This window comes from Chiloscyllium plagiosum, unplaced genomic scaffold, assembly GCF_037043375.1.
Source record: "Chiloscyllium plagiosum isolate Xiang-an unplaced genomic scaffold, Cpla_swu_hap1 HiC_scaffold_3, whole genome shotgun sequence".
NCBI classification, from domain to species: Eukaryota; Metazoa; Chordata; class Chondrichthyes; order Orectolobiformes; family Hemiscylliidae; genus Chiloscyllium; species Chiloscyllium plagiosum.
This window is the reverse complement of record NW_028270141.1, coordinates 83,427,347-83,450,991: the sequence shown is the minus strand read 5'-3', so window position 1 is coordinate 83,450,991 and position 23,645 is coordinate 83,427,347. Positions and strand designations below refer to the sequence as shown.

The window sequence follows — 23,645 nt, the reverse complement described above, 5'->3', positions numbered from 1 at the left end:
GGAACTCCATCCCTAACAGTAGTGTGGGTTTTTCTAAACCCCAAGGACTACAGTGGTTATATAAAACAGCTCACCACCACCTTCTCAAGAGCAAGTAGAGATAGAATACTTGCCTAACCAGAGACACCCACATCCTGTGATCAAACCTAGAAAAACACACACTTGAATTTCATCATGGACACAGGTCAAAAAATAAAGTGAAAATAGATAATGAACAGGTGAAAAGGACAAAATGAAAATTGTACCTCATTGAACAGAACTTATTCAAGCTGGTGGATCAATGAATGGGATCATAGAGTAGGGAGAGAATGTACATCAAAGAGTTGGCATTTCAGCCTGTTTGGTACAAGTTGGTTTGCAAAACAACAATATTGCCATTTTTGTCAACAGGTTTAATTACGAAGTTATATTTGGGTCTGAAAGGGAATACAGTGCTGCCCTAAAATGCAGTTAAAAGTGCATAGGGGCAGCAAATGCACTGAAAGTGACCATATCACACCATCAATTAGATAAGGGCAGAATGGTGTTGAGTGTAGATCTTAGAATTTGAATACCTGTAATTGTGGGTGAATCGGAGACATTTTGTTTTGATGAGAAATCAAAACTTAAAATACACAGTTGACTTTCTCTATCCACAGATGCGATTACATCTGCTGAGTATTTTCAACGATTTCTGTTTTTCACACAAGTTTATTGTACACCCAAGTCCAACACTTGCACCTCTAAACCATGTTTTTATTTCAGGTGGTGGGTCATGGGGGCTCGCAATTTATTTCAGAGGATAATGTGTAAATCCTTGATTCAAATAACTTTCCACGCTTGAGCAAAACTAACCGGAACGACTTAAACTAAGGCAAGTTATCCCAGAGATGCAACTTTTAATGTATCTCGTCTACTCATTTATATTTGCTCGCCTCATTAACCAGAGATATCTTTGTTAAAGCAAAAAGAAAGCTGCAAATATCTCGCTTTTGGAGGCAGTGGTGCATCCAGGTGCTCCCTAAGGTGCAGTAGCAGCACGAACGTTGCTCTGCTGTATCACGCGCTCCGCTCGTCCCCGCGGCTGTTTGTCTCGGTGCGAGTGCGAAAGGGAGAAGGGGCGTGGTGGGACTGTTCCATTGGGGGAACCGTGGGGGAATGGTGGATGGTGTGATTCAAACAAGTATAGGAAGAGTGAACGCCATGAGCCACTGGGAAGAGACAAGAGTATTATTTAAATATTATGGTATACTGTCTCCTGTGGTGAAGGAGAAAGAGGGTGATATCTCAGTGAGCTCACCGACCAACGTGAAATCTACCCCCCACTGAGCCACTGTGGTGTCGGCTCCGTTCTCTCGCGCTGCTGCTGTCATGGCGCTGGCTCCAGGAGGAGGGAAGAAGAAAGTTTGTTATTATTATGATGGTAAGAGAATGGAGACTGGGGCGGGGAGGGTACTACAGTGCCTGGGGAAAGTGGAAAGTGAGTGAGTTAGAGACGGGGTGAAGGTGTGTGTGAGAGAGATGGATGACGTGCTGGTGAATCCCCCCCCCGCCCCCAGTGACAGTCACATCCTCCCTGTAATGTGGTGACCAGCACTACACAGTGTACACTCCAGCTCTCACCTGACACAATACTTGCAGTGAACCTGCACCCCCTTATATGGCTGGCCACCACCTTCTCAAACCGCTGGAGAAGGGTGGAGAATAGGGGGAGAAAAAGGAGAGGAGGATGACCACTTTGCCAGCTGTATCCAAATTAAGGAAAAAGTGGAAACTTGAAACAGCAGTTCGTCCTTTTGGGTGAAAGTGGCATTTAGCTCTTTTTTTTTCTTAATATAACTAGTACAAATGATAGTGGGAGCTTGGTTTGGAGTGGATGCAATTTTGCCTTGAAATTCCTTGATATTGCAGGTAAGTTGCTTTCAAGAGACATTGCAACTTCAGGCCACTAAGTGTAATCATGTCTTTAATGGGTTTTCCAATTCAGTTTTAGTTCTGGGAGGAAAAGTTCTTCTGATAGAGTCACACAGCGTGGAAACAGACCCTTCAGTCCAACTCGTACATGTCAACTAGTCATCCCAATCTGACCTAGTCTCCTTTGCCAGTTTGAGTATTCTCCCCAGAGTAATTATGCAAAGCTCCAAAAGGATGTGACATTTATTGAGGATAGTTTACAGTCTTTTTATAAATCACCTTTTGGCATATAGTCCTGTAGTCAAAGTGACGGTTGTGTCTTGGGGATTTATCATTTGTGCATTGTGCAACTTTCAGGCTAGTGGATATTTATTCAGTTCCTATTTCAAACAGTTGATCAGCATTACATTAACTACTTTTGTTAGAACATATTCATGGAAACATTGATTTTTGACACTACTTCCTAGGAAGTATTGCCTCCCTTAGATATTTTTCTCTTTTTTGCTTTTATATTTACTTTGAATTGTTGAGTATAACTGCACAGAAACTATTAGGTCCATGTCAACTTCCTTTGGAGCAACACAGCCAATTTCATTGTCCTCCTCTATCCGTGGAATCTTGTGAGTTTATTTATCTCGAATGTTTTTACGATTTTCTTTTGAAATCATAGATCTATACCTCATACATACTCACCATGTAGGTAGTGAGTTCAGGGTCATTATCATTTGCTGTATAAAAATATTTTTCATATGCCCCTATATTTACAGAGTCATAGAGATGTACAGCATAGAAACAGACCCTTCGGTCCAACTCGTTCATGCCGACCAGATATCCCAACCTAATCTCCTCCACTTGCCAGCACCCGGCCCATATCCTTTCCAAACTCTTCCCGTTCATATACTCATCCAGGTGGCTTTTTAAATGTTGCAATTGCAACAGCCTCCAACACTTCCTCTGGCAGCTCATTCCATCCACATACCACCCTCTGTGTGAAAAAGTTGCCCCAAGTCTCTTTTATATCTTTCCACTCTCACCCTAAACCTATGCCCTCTAGTTCTGGACTCCCCACCCCAAGGAAAAGACTTTGTCTGTTTATCCTATCCATGCACCTCATGATTTTGTAAACCTCTATAAGGTCACCCCTCAATCTCTGACGCTCCAAGGAAAACAGCCCCAGCCTGTTCAGCCTCTCCCTATAGCTCAAATCTTCCAACCCTAGCAACATCCTTGTAAATCTTTTCTAAACCCTTTCAAGTTTCACAACGTCTTTCCGATAGGAAGGAGACCAGAGATGCGTACAATATTCCAAAAGTGGTCTAACCAATGTCCTGTACAGTCACAACATGACCTCCCAACTCATGTAGACAATAGGTGCGGGAGTAGGCCATTCAGCCCTTTGAGCCTTCACCGCCATTCAACATGATCATGGCTGATCATTCCTAATCAGTATCCTGTTCCTGCCTTATCTCCATAACCCTTGATTCCATTATCTTTGAGAGCTCTATCCAACTCTTTCTTATATGAATGCAGAGACTGGGTCTCCACTGCCCTCTGGGGCAGAGCATTCCACACAGCCACCACTCTGTGTGAAGAAGCTTCTCCTCATCTCTGTCCTAAATGGTCTACCCTGTATTTTTAAGCTGTGTCCTCTGGTTCGGCACTCACCCATCAGCGGAAACATGTTTCCTGCTGCCAGAGTGTTCAATCCTTTCATAATCTTATACGTCTCAATCAGATCCCCTCTCAGTCTTCTAAACTCAAGGGTATACAAGCCCAGTCACTTCAGTCTTTCAGTTTAAGGTAATCCCGCCATTCTAGGAATTGACCTCGTGAAACTACGCTGCACTCCCTCAATAGCCAGAATGTCTTTCCTCAAATTTGGAGACCAGAACTGCACGCAGTACTCCAGGTATGGTCTCACCAGGACCCTGTACAGCTGCAGAAGCACCTCTTTGCTTCTATACTCAATTCCTCTTGTTATGAAGGCCAGCATGCTATTAGCCTTCTTCACTACCTGCTGTACCTGCATGCTTGCCTTCATTGACTGGTGTACAAGAACACCCAGATCTCTCTGTACTGCCTCTTTACCGAAATTGATTCCATTGAGGTAGTAATCTGCCTTCCTGTTCTTGCCACCAAAGTGGATATCCATACATTTATCCACATTAAATTGCATCTGCCATGCATCTGACCACTCACCTAACTGGATCTCCCTCGTCCTTCTTCAGAGTTACATCCTCAAAAAATTCAAGAAGATTTGTCAAGCATGATTTCCCCTTCATAAATCCATGCTGACTCTGTCCTATCCTGTTACTACTATTCAGATGTGCCGTAATTTCATCCTTTATAATAGACTCCAGCATATTTCCCACCACTGAGGTCAGACTAACTGGTCTATAATTTCCTGCTTTCTCTCTCCCACCTTTCTTAAAAAGTGGTATAACATTAGCCACCCTCCAATCCTCAGGAACCGACCCCGAATCTATCGAACTCTGGAAAATAATCACCAATGCATCCACGATTTCCCGAGCCACCTCCCTCAGTACCCTGGGATGCAGACCATCAGGTCCCGGAGACTTATCAATCTTCAGACCTAACAGTCTCTCCAACACCAAATCCTCAAAACTCTGACCAATAAAGGAAAGCATTCGAAACACTTTCACTATCCTATCTACCTGCAACTCTACTTTCGAGGAGCTATGAACCTGCACTCCAAGGTCTCTTTGTTCAGCAACACTTCCAAGGACAGTACCACTAAGTGTATAAGTCCTAAGATTTGCTTTCCCAAAATATAGCACCTCCCATTTATCTAAATTAAACTCCACCTGTCACTCCTCAGCACGTTGGCCCATCTGATCAAGATCCCTTTTTAATCGGAGGTAACCTTCTTTGCTGTCCACTGCACCTCCAATTTTAGTATCATCTGCAAACCTACTAACTGTACCTCTTATGCTCGCGTAAAATCATTTATATAAATGACAAAAAGTAGAGGACCCAGCACTGATCCTTGTGGCATGCCACTGGTCACAGGCCTCCAGTCTGCAAAGCAACCCTCCACCACTTTGTCTTCTACCTTTGAGCCAGTTCTGTATCCAAATGGCTAATTCTCCCTGTATTCCATGACATCAAACCTTGCTAATCAATCTCCCATGGGGAACCTTGTCGAACGCCTGACTGAAGACCATATAGATCACGTTCACCGATCTGCCTTCATCAATCCTCTTTGTTACTACTTCAAAAACGTCAGTCAAGTTTGTGAGACATGACTTCCATGCATAAAGCCAAGTTGACTATCCCTAATCAATGCTTGTCTTTCCAAATAAATGTAAATCCTGGCCCTAAGGATTCCCTCCAACAACTTGCCCACCACCGATGTCAGGCTCACCGGTCTATAGTTCCCTGGCTTGTCCTTACCACCTTTCTTAAACAGTGGCACCATGCTAGCCAACCTCTAGTCCTCCTGTGCTTCACCTATGACTATCGATGATACAGATTCTCAGCAAGGAGCCCAGCAGTTACTTCCCTAGCTTCCCACAGAGCTCTCAGGTATACCTGATCAGGTCCTGGGGATTTAAACACTTTTATGCATTTCAAGACACCCAGCACTTCCTCCTCTGTGATATGGACATTTTTCAAGATGTCACCATCTATTTCCCTACATTCTATATCTTCAGTTTCCTTCTCCACGTAAACACTGATGCGAAATACTTGTTTAGTAGCTCCTCCATCTCGTGGCTCCACACAAAGGTTGCCTTGCTGATCTTGGAGGAGCCCTATTCTCTCACTATAATCTGTGTTTCCAATCCACGTAACACCTAATGGAAATAGTTTTTTGTTGTCTGCCTTATCCAGGCATGCCAAAAGCTTTGCACTTCTCTAAAATCTTTCCTGAATTACCTGTAAAGAGAATAATTCCAGTTTCTCCAACATTGCAACTAAAATTATTGTCATTGTGATCATTCTGGTAAATATGCTCCATTCCCTTGCATCCTTCCTTAAGTCTGGTGACCAGGATGGGTTACAATACACTGGTTGTAGCCTCAGAGCTTTACATTTCAGCATAACTTACTTTTATATTTCTGTAGCCCAAGACCCCAAACTGGCTATTCTCAATATTTTGGGCCACCTTCAAAGATTTATGAGCACAAATCATAGTTCCCTATGATACCTGCACACACTTCATATTATTTTGAGTATATTTTCTTTGCCTACCCCTTTGAGCACATGAACTAAGAGTAGGAGCAGGCAATTCAACCCTTTGAACCTGTTCCATCAGTTGATAGAATCATGGCTGATCACATCTCAGCCTCCACTCTCTGTTCTTGCCCACTCTCCATTACTCTTCAACCCACTACTAATTAAATGTCTGTCTATCTTCTACTTAAATTTACTTAATCTCTCAGCCTCCACCACACTCTGGGCTAGTAAATTCTGAGATTCACAATCCTTTGAGGGAAGTAATTTCTCCTCATCTGTTTTAAGTCTGCTCCCTGTTATCTTAAAACTATGACCTCTTATTCTAGATTTCTCACATGAGGAACTATCCTTCTATGTCTACTTTGTCAACCCCTTTAGCATCTTATGTACCTCAAATTCTATTTTATTCCAATATCCAAGTTTTATATATATAATATCTATCAAAAGAAACCAAGGTACTAACGCTGAATCCTGGAAAACAATCCCATCAATCAAATCCAGTCTGAAAAACAACCAGTTTTACATGTTTCAATGATTTCTGTCTTTAAGTCTTTTTTTTGCTTATCAAGACTGACATTGACTCCTATTCCTCTAGTCTCAGTTTTGTTAACCTTTCAATTTTGTATATAGTACTTCAAATAATTAAAAAATCATATAGACAACTTTCATTGCATTCCCTTTATTAACTTTCTTTGCTACTTCATCAAAATAAATCAAATAGATTCCTCCAGGACTGTGGACTTCTTGAGATTCCTGTTGGTTTTCCCTAATTAATGAGAACCACCTCTGGGCTTGTTGATTTTGTTTTAAACCTTGCCCACCACTGATGTTAAATAATTTTAAGGGGTGACCTTGTACCCTTTCTTTAATAATGACATCACACTTGCCACACTTTGTTTCTCTGACATCTTTCTTGAACATGGAGAAGGTTGCAAGATGTTGGTAAGCTTTTCTGCTACCTTGATTTCTACTTTCTTTAATAACCTGGGATGAAAGTCATCTGGACCAGGTGAATCATCCATTTTAAGCATAGTTATCCTTTCCAGTTCAACCAACTTATCAATATTCACCTCATAAATTACTTCCAATATCTCCATTTCTGTCCATATATTGGCAGTAGCTTTCCACTTGTAAACATGGACACAAAATGTATATTAAGTATAATAGCCTTGCTCTGCACCTTTAATTTTAGATAAAGCATAGATCACCCAAATTGTTTCATATAGGTCCCTCTCCTCATTCCCCCTCCCCCCTGCTCTATTTGTTTACTCTTTGCATGCCGGTAAAAGTTTTGTGTCCCTTTTTGTGTAACTTCCATGCTATTCTCAGTCTCTCATTGAGAGTCATGGAGATATACAGCATTGAAGTAAACCCTTCGGTCCAACTTATCCATGATGTTCAGATATCCTAAATAAATCTAGTCCCATTTGCCAGAAACCTTTCTTATTCATTTACCCATCCAGATGCCTTTTAAATGTTGTAATTGTACTAGACTCCACCACTTCCTATGGCAGCTCTTTCCATACACACACAACCCTCTGTGTGAAAAAGTTGCCCCTTAGATCCCTTTTAAATCGTTGCCCTCTCACCTTAAACCTATGCCCTCTAGTTGTGGACTCCCTCACCTCAGGGAAAATACCTTGTCTGTTTACCCTATCAATGCGTCTCGATTTTATAAACCTCTCTAAGGTAACCCCTCAGTCTCTGATGCTCCAGTGAAAATAGCCCCAGCCTATTCAGCCTTTCCCTATAAATCAAACCCTCCAGCCCTGGCAATATCATTATAAATCTTTCCTGAACCCTTTCAAGTTTGACAACATCTTTTCTATAACAGGGAGATCAGAATTGCATGCAGTATTCCAAACATGGCCTTACAATGTCATATCAAACCGCAACATGACCTCCCAACATGTATACTCAAGGTACTGACCAATAAAGGTAAGCATACCAATGCCTCCTTCACTATCTTACACCTGCCTGTGACTCCACTTTCAAGGAATTATGAACCTGCACTCCAATATCTCTTTGTTCATCAACACTTCCCCAGAACCTTACCATTAAGTGTGGAAGTCCTGCCCTGATTTGCTTTTCTAAAATGCAACAGTTCACATTTATCTAAATTAAACTCCATCTACCACTCCTTGGCCCATCTGATCAGATCCCATTGTACTTCTTCACTGTCCACTACATCTCCAATTTTGGTGTTATCTGTAAACTTAGTAACTGTACCTCCTTTGTTCACATCCAAATCAATTATATAAATGATGAAAAGCAGTGGACTAGCACCGATTCTTGGGGTACATCGCTGGTCACAGGCTTCTAGTCTGAAAAGCAATCGTCGTCCGCCATCCTCTTGCTCTTGAACAGGTGGTGGTGAGCTGTGTTCTTGAAATGCGACAATCGGTATTGAGCCAGATCTGTATCCACACAGCTAGATCTCCCTCTATTCTGTGTGATCTAACGTTGCTAACCAGTCTACCGCGAGGAACCTTATTGAACGCCTTACTGAAGTCTATATTGGTAAACCAGCTGCTCTGCCCTCATCATTCCTCTTTGCTACTTCTTCAAAAAACTCAAGTTCATGAGACACTATTTCCCACATACAAAGCCATGTTGACTATTCCTAATCAATCCTTGCCTTTCCAAATATACATAAATCCTGTCCCTCCAGATTCCCTCCAACAACTTGCCCACCATCGATGTCAGGTTCACCGGTCTGTAGTTCCCTGGCTTTTCCTTGCCACCTTAAATAGTGTCACAATGTTAGCCAATCTCCAGTCTTCTGGCACCTTGCCTATGGCTATCAGTGGTAAAAATATCTCAGCAAAGGGCACAATCTCTTCCCTAGCTTCCCATGGAGTCCTAGGGTACACCTGATGAAGTCCCAGGGATGTATCCACCTTTATGTGTTTTAAGACATCCAGCACCACCACATCTTTTTAAGGACATTTTTCAAGATGTCGCTTCAGTTTGTTCTCTAACATCATAGTTGCATTCCAGCGAAACCTCACTTCATAGAAAAAATCCCTAAATACAAATAATGGGGCCTTTGGGAAAAGTGGGGTTGGGGCAGACCAGCAAAGAATATCATTCATGATCATTCAAAAAGCACCCAAAAGTCGAACACAAAATGCAGCCTGAACGAAGGTATTTATCAATGAAACAAAAGTAAATTTAACACTTACTTCTGAAAAATATTGTTTATGCAGGGGCGAGGGCCATCATGGTATGTAAGGTCGACTTCCTCATTCCTGTTAAGCAAGCTATATCACACATTGTCTCCTTCTGCCCAAAATGCTTTGTAATATCTAGCTTCTCTTCAGTGTTCTAGCCTTTTTTTGGATTCACCATCTGCAATTCTATCACCAGGACTTTTCTTGCTAACATTCTTGTCACTATGTCCCTCCACTCTTTTCAAAAAAAGGGATAATCTAGGAGTAGTGTTCCTCTCAAGAAAGCTGCTCTGTTGGCAGCTGACATCGGCACATGCACAGAACAGCATGAAGACTTCAGTGTAGACATTGTGTGTGCAGAACAATGCAGAGACTTTGGCGCAGACATTGGTGCATGCGCATAATGAAGCACGCAAAACAATCACTGCTGGAATTGTGCCATTGGGAACAGAGGTAAGCGTTCCCAAAACACTTGTTCCTTAATTCCTCAGCGACATTATAAGCAAATTGTGCTGCTGGACAGCATGTTATCCGCGAACTACCTGTATTTATTTCCCCACATTCTATATTTTCCATGTCCTTCTCCACGGTAAACACTGATGCAAAATACTTGTTTACTATCTTCCCTATCTCCTGCGGTTCCACGCTATGGTGGCCTTTTTGATTTTTAAGTGGCCCTACTCTCTTCAAAGTTACCCTTTTGTCCTTAATGTATTTGTTGAATCCTTAACCCTATTTGCCAAAGCTATCTCATGACCTTTTCTTGCCCTCACAATTTTCCTCTTCAGTACACTCCTACAGCTTTTATACTGTTATAGAGAATCTCTCAATTTCTGCTGTCCATACCTGACATATGCTTCCTTCTTATTCTTGAGCAAAATCTGAATTACTTCATTATCCAGCATTCCCAACACCTACTAGCCTTGCCCTTCACCCTAACAGGAACATACTGTCTCTGGACTCTTGTTGTCTCATTTTGAAGGCTTCCCATTTTCCAATCTTCCTCCATTTTAAAACTTTAACTTTTAGATCCAGTCTATCCTTTTCCATCACAATTCCATTCATTTTAAAATAATGGTTACTGGCCCCAAAGTGCTCCCCCACTGACACCTCAGTCACCTGCCCTGCCTTATTTCCCAAGAATAGTTCAAGTTTTGCACCTTCTCCAGCAAGTACATCAACATACTGAATCAGAAAAGTTTCTTGTACACACTTGACAAATTCCTCTCCCTCCAAGTTCTTAACAGTATGGCATTCCCCGTCTATGTTTGATAAGTTAAAATCTCCTATCGTAACTCTGTTATTCTTAAAGATATATGAGATCTTCTTACAAATTTGTTTCTCAATTTCCCAGTGACTACTGGGGAGTCTATAGTACAATCCCAATAACGTGATCATCCCTTTTTTATTTCTCAGTTCCACTCAAATATCTTCCCTAGATGTATTCCCAGGAATGTCCTCCCTAAAAACGGCCATAATGTTATCCCTAATCAAAAATGCCACTCCCCATCCTCTCTTGCCCCACCCCCCCCCCCCACCCCTGATCCTTCCTATACCCTGGAACAACATGCTGCCAGTCCTGTCCATCCCAAAGCCACGTGTCTGTAATTGCTGTGATATCCCAGTCCCATGTTCCTAACCATGCCCTGAGTTCATCTGCCTTCCCTATTAGGCCTTTTGCATCAAAATAAATGCAGTTTAAATTATCAGATCTCCCTTGTTCTCTACTTCTCAGATTCAAGCGAGAAGAATTTACCTAGTGTGTGTCAATGATCTTTGAATGACAAGGAAGATAAGGAATATAACAGAGGTCATTGGTTCCAGTACATTTAACTGAAGTTAGGTTTTAACATTCCCTATCTGATTTCCCCTTTACTCTACATTTTCTTGTTTTAATAAGTTCTGAAGATTGATTTCATTTGCACATTTGTTCTCATTCCAAATTAAACTCATGGTGGTGTTGATGTGCAGCACATCTCGTGCTTTAAACACCACAATCCTGTTTATCCTAACACATTACTCACCTGCCTTATCTTTATAGATCATAAATTTATTTTAGTGCTGTATCTTACCATATATGGTCAAAGCCTGGGGACTGGAATCCAGGATAGGATGCAGCTAGCATTGTGGAAGTGATGTGAAGTACTAAGACTAGGATCTGAAGTCAGTGGAGCTGTTGGTGTGGGGTTTGGGGCTGAGGTTTGTGGGCTGGAAACAAGCAGAAAAGAGTGGGATTGGGACTGCTGAAATTAGATCATGGACATGGGTGTGTGGAATGGGGCTGAAGAGAATGGGCAAAACTGTGGTAGCTGGACTACGATGTAAGCAAATGTGAGGTTATCCATTTCGACTGAAAAAAAGATCAGGGTACTGTCTAGATGGTATGAAGTTAACTACAATGGATTCCCAAAGAGACTTGGAGGTTAAGTTGCAGATAGTTTCTAATCAAGCTGTTTTGGGATATAACACACACCTCCGGAACAGATGGGATTTGAACTAAGGCCTCCTGATTCAGAGTTAAGGACACGATCTCTGCATTGCAAGAGCTCTGGGGTTCAGATGCATAGTGCTTTGAAATGTCATAAACAGATGCAAAAAATCTAGAAAGTTAATAGAATGCTGGCCTTGATATCTAGAGGATGGAGTACAAGGTTGCAAAGTTATTCTGCAGATATACAAAACCCTGGTTAGATGCAAGTTGGAGTGCTGAGAGCAGATCTGGTCACCACAAGGATATGTTGGGCTTCGGGGGAGTAAAACAAAGGTTTACGAGAATGATACCTGGACTTAAAGGGCAAAGTTATGAGAAGAGATAATACATAATTAGTGCTGTTTTCTCTAGAATTTAGAAAGTTAAGAGGAGTTCTGATTGAAGTGTTCAAGATATTAACAGGAAAACACAGGTAGGTAAAGATAAACTACTTCCACTCATTGGAGATTCTAGAACTAGAGAGCATTGTCTGGGAATTAGGGCCAGACCTTTCAGGAGCGACATAAGGAAGGACTTCAACCCACAAAGTGTGGTAGATGTTTGGAACTCTCTTCCACAAATGGCAGTACATGCTGGATCAGTTGTTAATTTTAAATCTAAGATAGATCAGTTTTTGTTAAGCAAAGGTTTTAATAGAAATGAGCCAAAGGCAGGTAAATGGAGTTAGGCCCCAGATTTGTCATGATCTCATCGAATGGTAGAACATAATTAAGGGGCTAAATGGCCTACTTTTGTGCCTTTGTTCCTGCAAAATCAGTGGAAAGAGGCCATATGAGTAAATGGACACTGAGTGGATTGGGTGTCATGAGTAACCATGAAGGCTTGAATATGAGTGTAGGGTACTGTGTGGAATGGAGGGCGAAAGTGAGTGAGGTCTAGGTAGGGTTGCGAGGATGGGAATGTGGTGGGGGGAAGGTGAGGAGGGTTGGGAAGAGACTTTTCCAGTCGGGTCCAGGAGCTAATTTAATTACAATATGGGAGGGAGGTTTCATTGCATATTCTATGGTCACAGAAGATTCCGAGTTTGGCACAACCTAACTGAATGCATATAGTTTTTTTACGAAATATTTTAGCAACTGGGATTTTCACATTTACTGTATATATTCCAATAAAAGCTCATTTTTGGCACCAAATATTTTGGCAGAAAAAGAAGTTGACTTTTCCATGAATAATACTTTTGATGGGTTAAAATCAATAATATGTTTGGACCTTGCAGATTGCATTGGCACCGGTTGCTGACCATGGTCCTGAATCCAGTGGGCACTGCTGACTGAGACTATCTACTTGTGTTTTCTGATGTTTATTCAGGGGAATAAAAAACCATTGTGAAAACGAATCACTAGACTGATCCACCAACATCATTCCCAAAGCTCGCAGACATTTTATGTCGTCATAAAAGATTTTTGGCGAAAGGTCAGGGTGTGAATACTTGCATAAGATCAACAAAAGATGCGGTATATGATGTACTAAGGACTACTTTGTTGTTTTGGTTTTGCTGGCATCTGGACTCATGTTTTTAAAAAATATGTATAGGATTTGAGTATCAACTGGGGTAGATGTTAGCAAACTATTGAAGGTGGTAGAGCAGATTGAGAAAGTGATTAAAAAGGCAAATATTCTATGCTTTGTAAATAGTGACACAGTACAAAAAAGTTGTGATGAACCATTATAAAATAATGGTTCTTCCAAACTCTGATTTTGTTGTAAGGCTGTTTTGAATTGTTCCTAGGATGACAAAAGTATCCCTTGAAAGAAATTTGGCAATTTGGGGCCGATTATCTGCATTGAGAATGCAGAGGTGATCAAAATGCTTAAAGGGACAGACAGAGTAGATGCAGGTAAACTGCTTCCCTGAGTTGGGGAGTCTTAAAATCAAGGGGACACAGTTTAAAATTAAAAAGAATGCCACTAAGATCCAAGATGAGGAGAAACTATTTTAGAGGGTTGTGAAACTTTGGAATCCTCTCCTACAGAGGCCCGAGCAGGCTCAGTTTTTTGATTCTGTTTAAGGTAGAGATTAATAGATTTCTGATTATTAGTGGCATACAGGGTTTGGAGATGAGATGAGTAAAAGATTTTGAAGTGTTTGACCCGCCATGCTAGTATTAAATGGAGGGACAGGCTTGACAGACTTAATTGTCTTCTCCTGTTTCTGTGTTCCTACTAATATAGTCACCTCATAACTCAGTTCTTTCTTTTAAGTTGTTAGATTATTCAGTTTTTCATGCAAAAAAAAATTTGAACGATCAGACATTGAGCATTAACATTAAGGCATTGCTGTTTGATATGTCTTGACAGTTGGAAATTAGTTTACGATAAACTTGGACATTACATTAGGTGTATTTGTAATATTTAGATCTATTCACAAAAGTGTGCATCTTTTCCTGAAGTGCGACATAAATTTGATAACATGGGATGCTTCCAGAAGAATTGTTCAAGGATTATATTTGCTCATAAACATTCATTAAAATGGAATACTAGGGGAACTGATAAACTGTTTAACCATCTTATTAATCAGAATTTTAAAATTCTTTACCCATGCAGAGTATTGTCCTCTAAACTGTTGTTTTTTTTTCTTTGCTCTGCCCTCTTAGTAATTTCAAAATTTCCTAAATAAATGGCAGCAAGTTATGCAGGTGATTTCTTGTTCTCTATAACCAGTTTTTACAAGATTTATTCCATTTTGAGTTCACAGTGAGCTATTGGTATCTTTCTGTTGCACAATGTATTGTAGAATCACAGAATGCCTACAGTGCAGGAAGAAGCCATTCAGCCCATCAAGTCTGCGCCAACCCTCTGAAGAGCATCCCATCCAAATCGACCCCATCTCTGTAAACCCACATGGTGTTTATTACAAGCTATTTAATTCTAATGGCGTAGTGTCAATTATACAATTACCTGAAACATCAATGTTCAAATTGTCACAAGCGTGCAAACATAATTACGGTTTAGGATGTGTAAAACAATTATGCCATAAATTAAATATAATTTATATATCTATATATTTAGATATAAATTGGTTTGATTTTTCAATTACCGTTTTCTTAACAAAAATGTTCATTTATCAGGTGTTTATTTAAGTGGGGGTAACAGTACTGGCGCTGTAGGTGAGTTTTTAGATTTTGATCAAAAACTGAAGAAATATTTCCCTATTTATGTGACTCTGATCTCCAATTATCGTAACATTACTACATTTAGTAAGCAGATTCGAAACAATCCTGATTGTTCTCCTTCACTTAGTTATTCAAATGTTATTTTTCAGAAATGATAAATTGATGTTCATTCGGAAACTGTGGAGAGGCAGTGCTTTTATTACAGGACCCTTCCCTCCCTTCTCACACCTTCGTAGGGAAAAGATGGGGAAAAAATAGGGTAAAGATTCTTGCCTTTCTTCTTGACTCATGATTTTGACCTGCCATCTTGAGTTTCCTTATGACCGACCATGACTGCTCCAATATTAAGTAACTCTTTTAAAAAAAAAACCTAATTTTTTCCAAAAAATTATGCCAAAAAAATTAGTTTTGGCATAATTTGCTCAATTGCTTGGGAACAGTTTATGTTGTATTTTCTGAATGTCATAAGTATGTTGTTGTTTTGTTACTAGTTGGATAAATTCTATGTAGGCATATCACTATTTAAGTGGAACAAAATTTCTGTGAAATTGCTTTATTATATTGCTCTTCTCAATACTATGAATGCTTATTGAGTTTTCTTCTAGTTTATGTACTCAAAACTATTTAGTACTTTTGAATTTACATGGGGCAACAATTCGAATGTTTTTGACAATTCTATGCAATAAAAATAAGTTTATGAGCTGAGGAACAAGACCTGCTGAGTTTCTTTTCCTTTGCTATTTTTGTATATCTGCAACATTATGTAACTTCAGAGGATTGGACAGAGGTAATTTTTAAAATTTATTCTTTTTGTGGAATGTGGGAGTATCTGGCTAAATATGGAATGGTGGCACAGGCTCAATAAACTGAATGGTCTCCTGTTTTTCTGTTCCAATTAATATTATCACCTCATAACTCAAATTCCTGGATAAAGGGCTTGTCCTCTGAGGAAAGGTTGAGCGGTTTGGGGAAAAGGATGAGAGGTGATCTTATTAAAACGTAAAAGGTAAGATTCAAAAATGTAGGTGCAATCTTGATGTAAATATGTGATGCTCACTCAATTAAAGCAACAGAAGATGATAGTGATGTGCTTGACAGGACTGATGCAGAAAGGATGTTTACCTTGTCAGAAAATCTAAATTATGGGACATAGTTTCAAAATAAAGGGTGTCCCTCTTATGATTGAGATGAAGAGGAGTATTTTCTCTCAGAGGGCTATTAATCTTTGGAATCCTCTCTCCCAGAGAGCAATAAAGGCTGAATGACTGAATGCATTCAAGGCTGAGTTAGACACATTTTCGGTCATCGAGGGAATTGAGAGTTATGCACGAGGGATAGGTGCGTAGGCAGGAAAGGATAGTTAAGGCCCATAATCAGCATTGGTGAGTAAAATGAAGGAAACTCCAAAGAGTTTTTTCAAACAAGATTTAAGAGCAACATAATTAGGGAAAGAGGAAGGCCCATTTGGGACCATAGAAACCACCTGTGTCACAGAGTGCTTTCTGTCAATCTTCATTACGATAGATATGTCATCCCTTTCTGTTATCAGAGTGGAGGACTGTGAAATATTGGAAGAAATTAATATAAAGAGGAAACAATTTTAGATTGGATGAATCTGCAGACCTGGATGAGAAGTATTCCAAGTTGTTGATGGAGAAGGTACCTTTGGTCTTGGCTGTAATTTTTAAATCCTCTCTGGCCACAAATCACGTGACAGAGGAATGGAAGACTGCTAATGCTGTCCATTTATTTAAACCAGAGAAGAGTTTGACCAGGAAGTATAAGGTCAGTCAGTCTCATCTCAGTGTTGGGGGGTTATTAGAAAAATATAAGGGACTAAATATTCTGCACTTGGGCGGATGTGCATTAATCAGGGAGAGTGGCGTGCATTTGTTAAGGGGATGGTCATGTTTGAAAAACATTATGGAGCAATTTGAGGATATAACCAGGAGACAGGAGATACAGGTGTCTGAAATTATAAAGGGCATTAATAGCTCGATAGGAAGGCACTTTCTCCATTAGTAGAGCGGTCAATAAACAGGGGTCATAGATTTAAGATGAGAGGTAGAAGGCTAAGGTGAGAATTGAGATATTGTTTTTACTCCAAGTAGGTTGGAAGTCTGGAACGCACTGCCTGAAAGAGTAATTGCATCAAAAGCTCTCATAACATATTTTGATATTTATTAGTCTCCAAAGTTATAGGCCAAAGGTTGGAAAATGGGATTAGTAAAGCCAGACCTTTGACTGACGTGGACATGGTACATTAAATGGTCTTCATTATTGTCTATGGTGTTATTAAATGGAGGAGTGTGCTCAAGGGGCCAAATGGCCTACTCCAGTTATGATCTTATTCTGATGATCTTTGGTCTGTGGTGAAAGCATAAGAGAATAGTATGCATTGGATCACTCAAAGATGTTTTTTTGTCATTTTCTGCTCATCCCTAGTTGCCGTCGAGAAGGTGCAAGTGAGCTGCCTTCTTGAAACATTGCAATAATTGGGGTTGTGGGTAAATTACCACAGGCTACTTTAATTCAGCTACTTATTATTAAATCTCACAGACAATCAAATACTGAGACAATTATTTAAACTTTATTGCATACAGCAACCAAATAAGACCCATTAAGCAAGTTAAGCTTCACAACCCAACTTGGGTTATTATCCAGTTAATGGTGGGATTTAGCTACAATTCCATTCAGCAGTGTCTGTCTGTGGATGTGTCCAGAGTTTGATCATTTTACATTGTTATTCTTCGAAATTCTGTGTTGAAGAATGTGGAATTGAATTCTTATGCGATTTTCTCTTTTTCAAGTTTGTAGTGTGAATATTAGTTTGTGGTGATCCATTAGATTCTTTCATCCCCAACATTGAATACACTTCTGGAGTCCTCAACATTGCAGCTCTTATAAGAAGTAGCTCCCTGTTCCTTGTTACATTCGGTGTTCAGTGTGAAGACACAACCTTTCCTACAATTAACCTTTTTACCTTATTCCTTTTGTCGGCTTATTCTCTTTGTCCCCTTCATCTCGGGAAACAGTTGATTCCAGAAAGAGTTACAGCTGATTCTTTCAGTTCATGAACAGTTACTAAAGTTCAGAAAAATACAGTATCACATTGGGGTATATGTCCAACCTTTGTGCTGTTAGGAAGGAATTTTGAGGATTTTTATCCAGGGACCGTGAAGGAACAATGATATGTAGTTTTGGGGGGATCTTTTTAAGTAGTGGTGTTTTCATTCATCTCTGCCCTTGTCATTATTGATGTTTGAGGTTATGGTTTTGGAAGATCCTGTTGAAGGAGCTTGGTAAGTTGCTGCAATGCACAGTGTATATGGCATACACTGCTGCCATTGCTGATGAAGATAGCAAATGTTGAAGGTTGTAGAAGGGGTGCCAATCAAATGGGCTGCTTTGTCCTGGATGGTCTGAGCTTCTTGAATGTTATTGGAACTGCAGGAATGTGGAAAGTATTTCAATACACTCCTGACTTGTGCCTTGTAGATGATGAACAGAAATTGGGGATCAGAAATTGAGTTTCTAGTCTCTGATCTACATTTGTTGCTACAATATATTATGTGGCTGTTCCGGTTTAATTTTATCTTGGAGGAACAACCTATGGGGAAGTGAGTAGCATGCCCGTAATGGTAAGAATATACTGGTACTCCTCCGTTTATTTTGGGCAGAAGTCCCATACGGCTCGCTAACGTCTCGCTGAATAGCTCTCCAAACACTGTCTGGGGAATCATAGACGCATGTCTTATTGCATTTTGGAGCTTTACCACAACCTGACAGGATTAGCAGATTCTCAGAAACGTTATTACGTTTTTGTGCAGCTGTGGCCAGTAGAAAGGTTGGCTAATGTGGCCTGGGGTTTTGCATTTATCGATATGTCCAACCACGAAATCTCATAAGCTAGCTGCAGTATTTCCCTTGGGTATCTTGGCAACACCACTACCTGATAGATTAGTGTTCCCTACTCATTCGTGTATCTGTTGAGTTGGGAGTCTTCATTCATTCATCACTCCCATTTTAATATTGTAATGTTCAGGAGCTACTTCTGCTCAACATCATTGTGAATGAGTCTGAACTTGCTTTTTTTTTAGCAGCTTGTTGGGCTGCTACCAACAAAGTAGTTTTATTTATCACATGCTTGGGGTCTTCTATACTCCCAACAAAGATTTAAGGTAATGAGATTTGAGGGTCTTCTATTTGCAGTGCCACCTCAGCCTCCACTAGCTGATCTTGTCAGTTATAGACTGCACAGTCAGGGAAATTGCCGGGCATTATTTCCTACAGCAGTTTGGTCTGTCTGATCTCGGTGGCTTTCTCAGAAAGCAGTATGATATTATTACCTTTGAAGCCACCAGGTCCTTGCTGAGGGGGCAGGTTGAGTCCATTCTTAGACAAACCAGTTTGAAGTATGCTTTCATCAGATAGGACCTTTCAAAATCTTGCTGTCTCCAGGCAGATACTGAACTTAGGTCTGCAGTCAACTTTTGGATGTATGTACTTTATTGTTTCAAATTCTGAATCCAGATAGCCAAATCTCCCTGTATCCCATACTTCCTGACTTTATGAATGAGCCTACCATGGGGAACCCTATCAAATGCCTTGCTGAAATCCATATATACCACATCTACTGCTCTACCGTTGTTGACCTGTCTTGACACCTCCTCAACTCAATAAGATTTGTGAGGCATGACCTACCCCTCACAAAGCCATGCTGACTGCCTTTAATCACACTATGCTTTGCCAAATAGTCATAAATCCTATTCCTCAGAATTCTTTCCACAACTTTGCTGACCACAGACGTAAGACTGACTGGTCTGTAATTGCCAGGGATTTCCCTATTACTCTTCTTGAAAAGTGGAACAACATTCGCCTCCTTCCAATCCTCCAGTACGACTCCAGTGGAGAGTGAGGAGGCAAATATCCTCACCAGCGGCTTAGCAACCTCTTTTCTCGCTTCCTGGAGCTGCCTAGGATAAATCTGGTCTGGCCCTGGGGACTTATTAATCTTAATGTTTGCCAAAATATATGGTATCCATATATTTAGCTGTCAGGATTGCACATCTAAAGGTTCACTTATAAACCCTCTGGTTTTCCTGCTCAAAACGTCTCTAAAGCTCAAAGTTTTGACCATGCCTTTGTCATCTCTAAGATCATGTGCTGATGGCATAGGATTGATCTTGTCTAATTACACTTCAATAATCATTTTGGAATGATTTTCTTTATTAAAATGCTACATCAATTCTACTTCAAGCTTAAATGGTACTTAGAAGTGGAATAACATTCTCAATTTGTGTCCATCCAACGTGCATTTCTTCATCAGTAGCATTTTCACCTCCTGTGACAGAGCACTGTGGCACTGTAATATAAGTTGTCTCCTGACATTTTAATGCAGTACTGAGGGGGGTGTTGCATTTTCAGAGGCACTGATAACCTCAGGGTGGAAGTAAAAGATCCTGTGGTACCAATTTGAAGAAGTGGGGTAGTGTTCTCCTTTATTTCTTGACCAATATCTAACCCTCAAGCAGTACCAAAAAAGAAACAGCTTATCTGGTCATTTCCACATTGCTATTTGAAGGACCTTACCATGTGCAAGTTGGCTGCACCGTTTTTTGCAGCAGTGACTGCATGTCTGAGGCACTTCATTGGTCACAATGTGATGTTCTGAGGTCAAGAAAGGTTCTCTACCAATATAAAATATTTTTTAATTATTGTGCAGTAATCAGTTGTGATAATGTTAACTGATTAACTTATTCTTTTTTTTAATCCAAAGAAATTAGTAATTACCATTCGATGCCTGACGACTCCCCCCAACTCAAAGTTTAAACCTGGAAACTTTCTCATGTTCTTCAGTGACATATGTAGTGATTTGCTTAATGAATTGTCTGGGGATCTTTGAAGTATCTGGAGTCTGCTTTGACAGAGAATTTTGATTAATTTGAGTATTAAATTTCATCATCAGTCAATCTCTGTGAGACTTCTTTTTTTGCTGAATTCTGATGTTTCTAATTTCTGTTTTGCTTTCTTCTGTTTTTCCACTGTTCCTGCTTAATTTCTAGTCTTGTAGAGTTTTATTCTGAATGTAGTAGCAAAAATAATGTATCACATTTAAAATATATGATAGCAAACTGTTTAAAGTACTTTTCTTAATTGCAGTTTTATTAACTAGAGCATAATCTTAATAAAGGAAATATGTTTTGTGGTGGTGTTACTGTCATTGCCAATCTTTAGCTATAATCGTGTCCATGGAAGAAGACCTACAAAATCTTCGTGCTTCCTCACATTTAATCTTACAGAAAATCTTTATAGAATTCTAGGGGCAGATTTTCCAGCAATCCCACATAGATTTGCACTCCAACTCTTCGGCTTTTACGAAAGAAGGAAGCCACATTTCCGAGGAGATTCTGTTCAGGTCTCCATTGAAAATATGGAGGTGTAATTCTACTCTGGCAGTTTTTTTTTGTAGCATAGAACTGTCAGAGGAAGGTAAACCTTGGCCCATTTTTACAGTAGTCAGCTGGTGTAATCTGAAATTCAAAGATCCAGGTATCCATTTTGACAGCAGCTGTCAAAGGGTTGGTATGTAAGATAAACGTGATGTCAGGATCCTGGGAGGATTGGGAATCAGGTAAGTACAGTGCTAACTGGCTAATGTGAAAAATTCAATTGCATGGGCAATTCCTTTAGAGTGTACCATGATGAGATTCTGCAGAGCCATGTGGAGCTCCAATCTACGCTTACAAACCAACTATCTGGCCAGTGGAAAATCTGCCCCATAACAGTCTTTATAACTCAGAGGGACACATTCAAACCTGCTACCTAAGTTCCATCCCTGTACAAAAGCAATTCATCTCATTCAAGTCTAGTACCCTTTTTCCATTAGAACTACAACGAAAGCAACCTTAAAAATGTCACCTGCAGGCCACAATTTATGAAGGCACTTCAAGATGGCATACATACAATTGTTTTCCTGTCATCTTGAACTATAAGTATATGTCAGTATGCTGTTATATGCAATACTGCCTTTCTTAGATGATGTACGATTTGAGGGGAACAAGCTTTTAGTAATCCTAACATACTTAAAATATCCTCCGGTATTTCATGACTTGTGCTACAAACATTGGAACAAGATCTACATAGAGGCATTCTATGTCCTGCCTTGTGAAAATCCTCCATGATTCACTACGTGGAGGACTAGAAGCCGTCATTGTATATGACATGAATACTGTATGTGCAGGTTACAAGGAACTTGTTCTGTTTCAGGCGTTGCCTACTCAGCTTCATTAGAACCATTACCAATGGATCCATCTACAACAGGGACTGTTGTCACTGTGGCTGTGGTGCTATGAAGGCAAAGAATTACCAGTTGATATTTCAATAAATAGTCCTTGCAGACATCTTTCTGAAATGTAATAACCTATTGTTGAATACTGTTTGCAAGTTAACACTGCTTCTCCATTGTACTCTGCATTGTGTGTGTTGTAGTGTGTGATTGCAATTGCATGAAATATGCGTAAATATTTAATTTATGATGGAATGTGTTAAGAATACAAAGTATGTTGTTCAATTGTTTTTATTCCACTCAATAAATATTTGTTATTCTTTATCAAACTGAGAAGAATTTTAAAGAAGCAATCATTTTGTGTTTCTATTGAGCTGGTTTATGTAGTAAGTTATGATATAGCATCAATTTCTGTGCTTGGAAAATTCTGTATGTTAAATTGCAATAGAAACTTTATGTGCAATAACAGGATGCTTTTTTTATAGAGCATAGAAATGCGTCAAAGGAATACAGAGATGGGTACTAAGTCCTTGGTATACTATTAGCTAGGCATAAATCGTCAAAACAAACTCATGAGTAAGTGAGCTGCAAACATCAAAGTACTATGATCAGGTAATAAATGTAGGGGAGATTAATGCATCATTCAGGTTTATTTGGATAATCTAAAGGCTCTTATGATGCAGTGGTACTGTCCCCATTTCTGGGCATGATGGTCTGGGTTCAAGTCTGATCTGCCAGAGATATGTATCGTGACATGTCCCAACAGGTTGATTGTCACAAAAGATGTTAACAGGATCATTTAAACAGTTTGGTAATGTGTTGTGAATGGATTTTTAAAAGTAAAATGTGTTGAAATCATTGGTAAAAAGTTACTCATTATCATTTGTTGAAAAGGTTTAGCTATGATTGTTAATGATTGATCAGAAACAACTAATGTGGAACTTGAAAACTTAGTTAAATATTGAACAGTTAGAAGACATGATAAGTTATTCTAGTGGTGTATGTATTTAATGCATATAATCTGGTTGTGTAATGTTTCTGTTATCTGCCTTCATGCGATGAAAGAAGGAGCGAAGGATCATTTGTTCCTTTATAAATTGAGACCTGAGGAATTGAGCTTGCCTTTGGTGGAAAAAAAATGACAGAGGGAACAAGAACAATTTTTATTTTAAAAGCCATCATAAAATGCAGATCTTAACGGGCTATTTTAGATTATGGTTGCATAACTGAGTAATGTGTAAGTGAAATAATTTTCCCCCCATCTAGAATGGAACACTCTTCGAACAAAGTCAGTTATTACTGTATTGATTAGTGCAGTTAAAGTTTATGAATAATTAGAAATTCTAAGCATGTGTACACAAAAATATGATTTAATACTATTGGGTGATGTATGCACATGAGCAGAGGATGAATGAGGCATCATTTGGTGCATGCCATGACGTTTAATTTGAATATTATTTGAGGTTAGGGGAACCCTTCACAGAAGCTTG

The 23,645-nt window shown here is 39.7% G+C and overlaps 1 protein-coding gene across 3 annotated transcripts in view; it reads left to right on the top strand.

Annotated features, from left to right (window-relative positions):
- The first annotated feature begins 1,282 nt into the window (after positions 1 to 1,282).
- Positions 1,283 to 23,645, top strand: part of LOC122545806 (histone deacetylase 2) — an 83,260-nt gene continuing 60,897 nt past the window's right edge. Inside the window, exon 1 of one of the 3 annotated variants that reach the window (XM_043684717.2) lies at positions 1,283 to 1,402. In XM_043684717.2, coding sequence (XP_043540652.1) covers positions 1,351 to 1,402 — 52 coding nt within the window. In that variant the 5' untranslated portion in view covers positions 1,283 to 1,350. Of the gene's footprint in view, positions 1,403 to 7,941; positions 8,029 to 15,827; positions 15,874 to 23,645 lie in introns of those variants that run through there. The other 2 variants (XM_087981123.1, XM_043684729.2) reach the window with 2 other exon arrangements.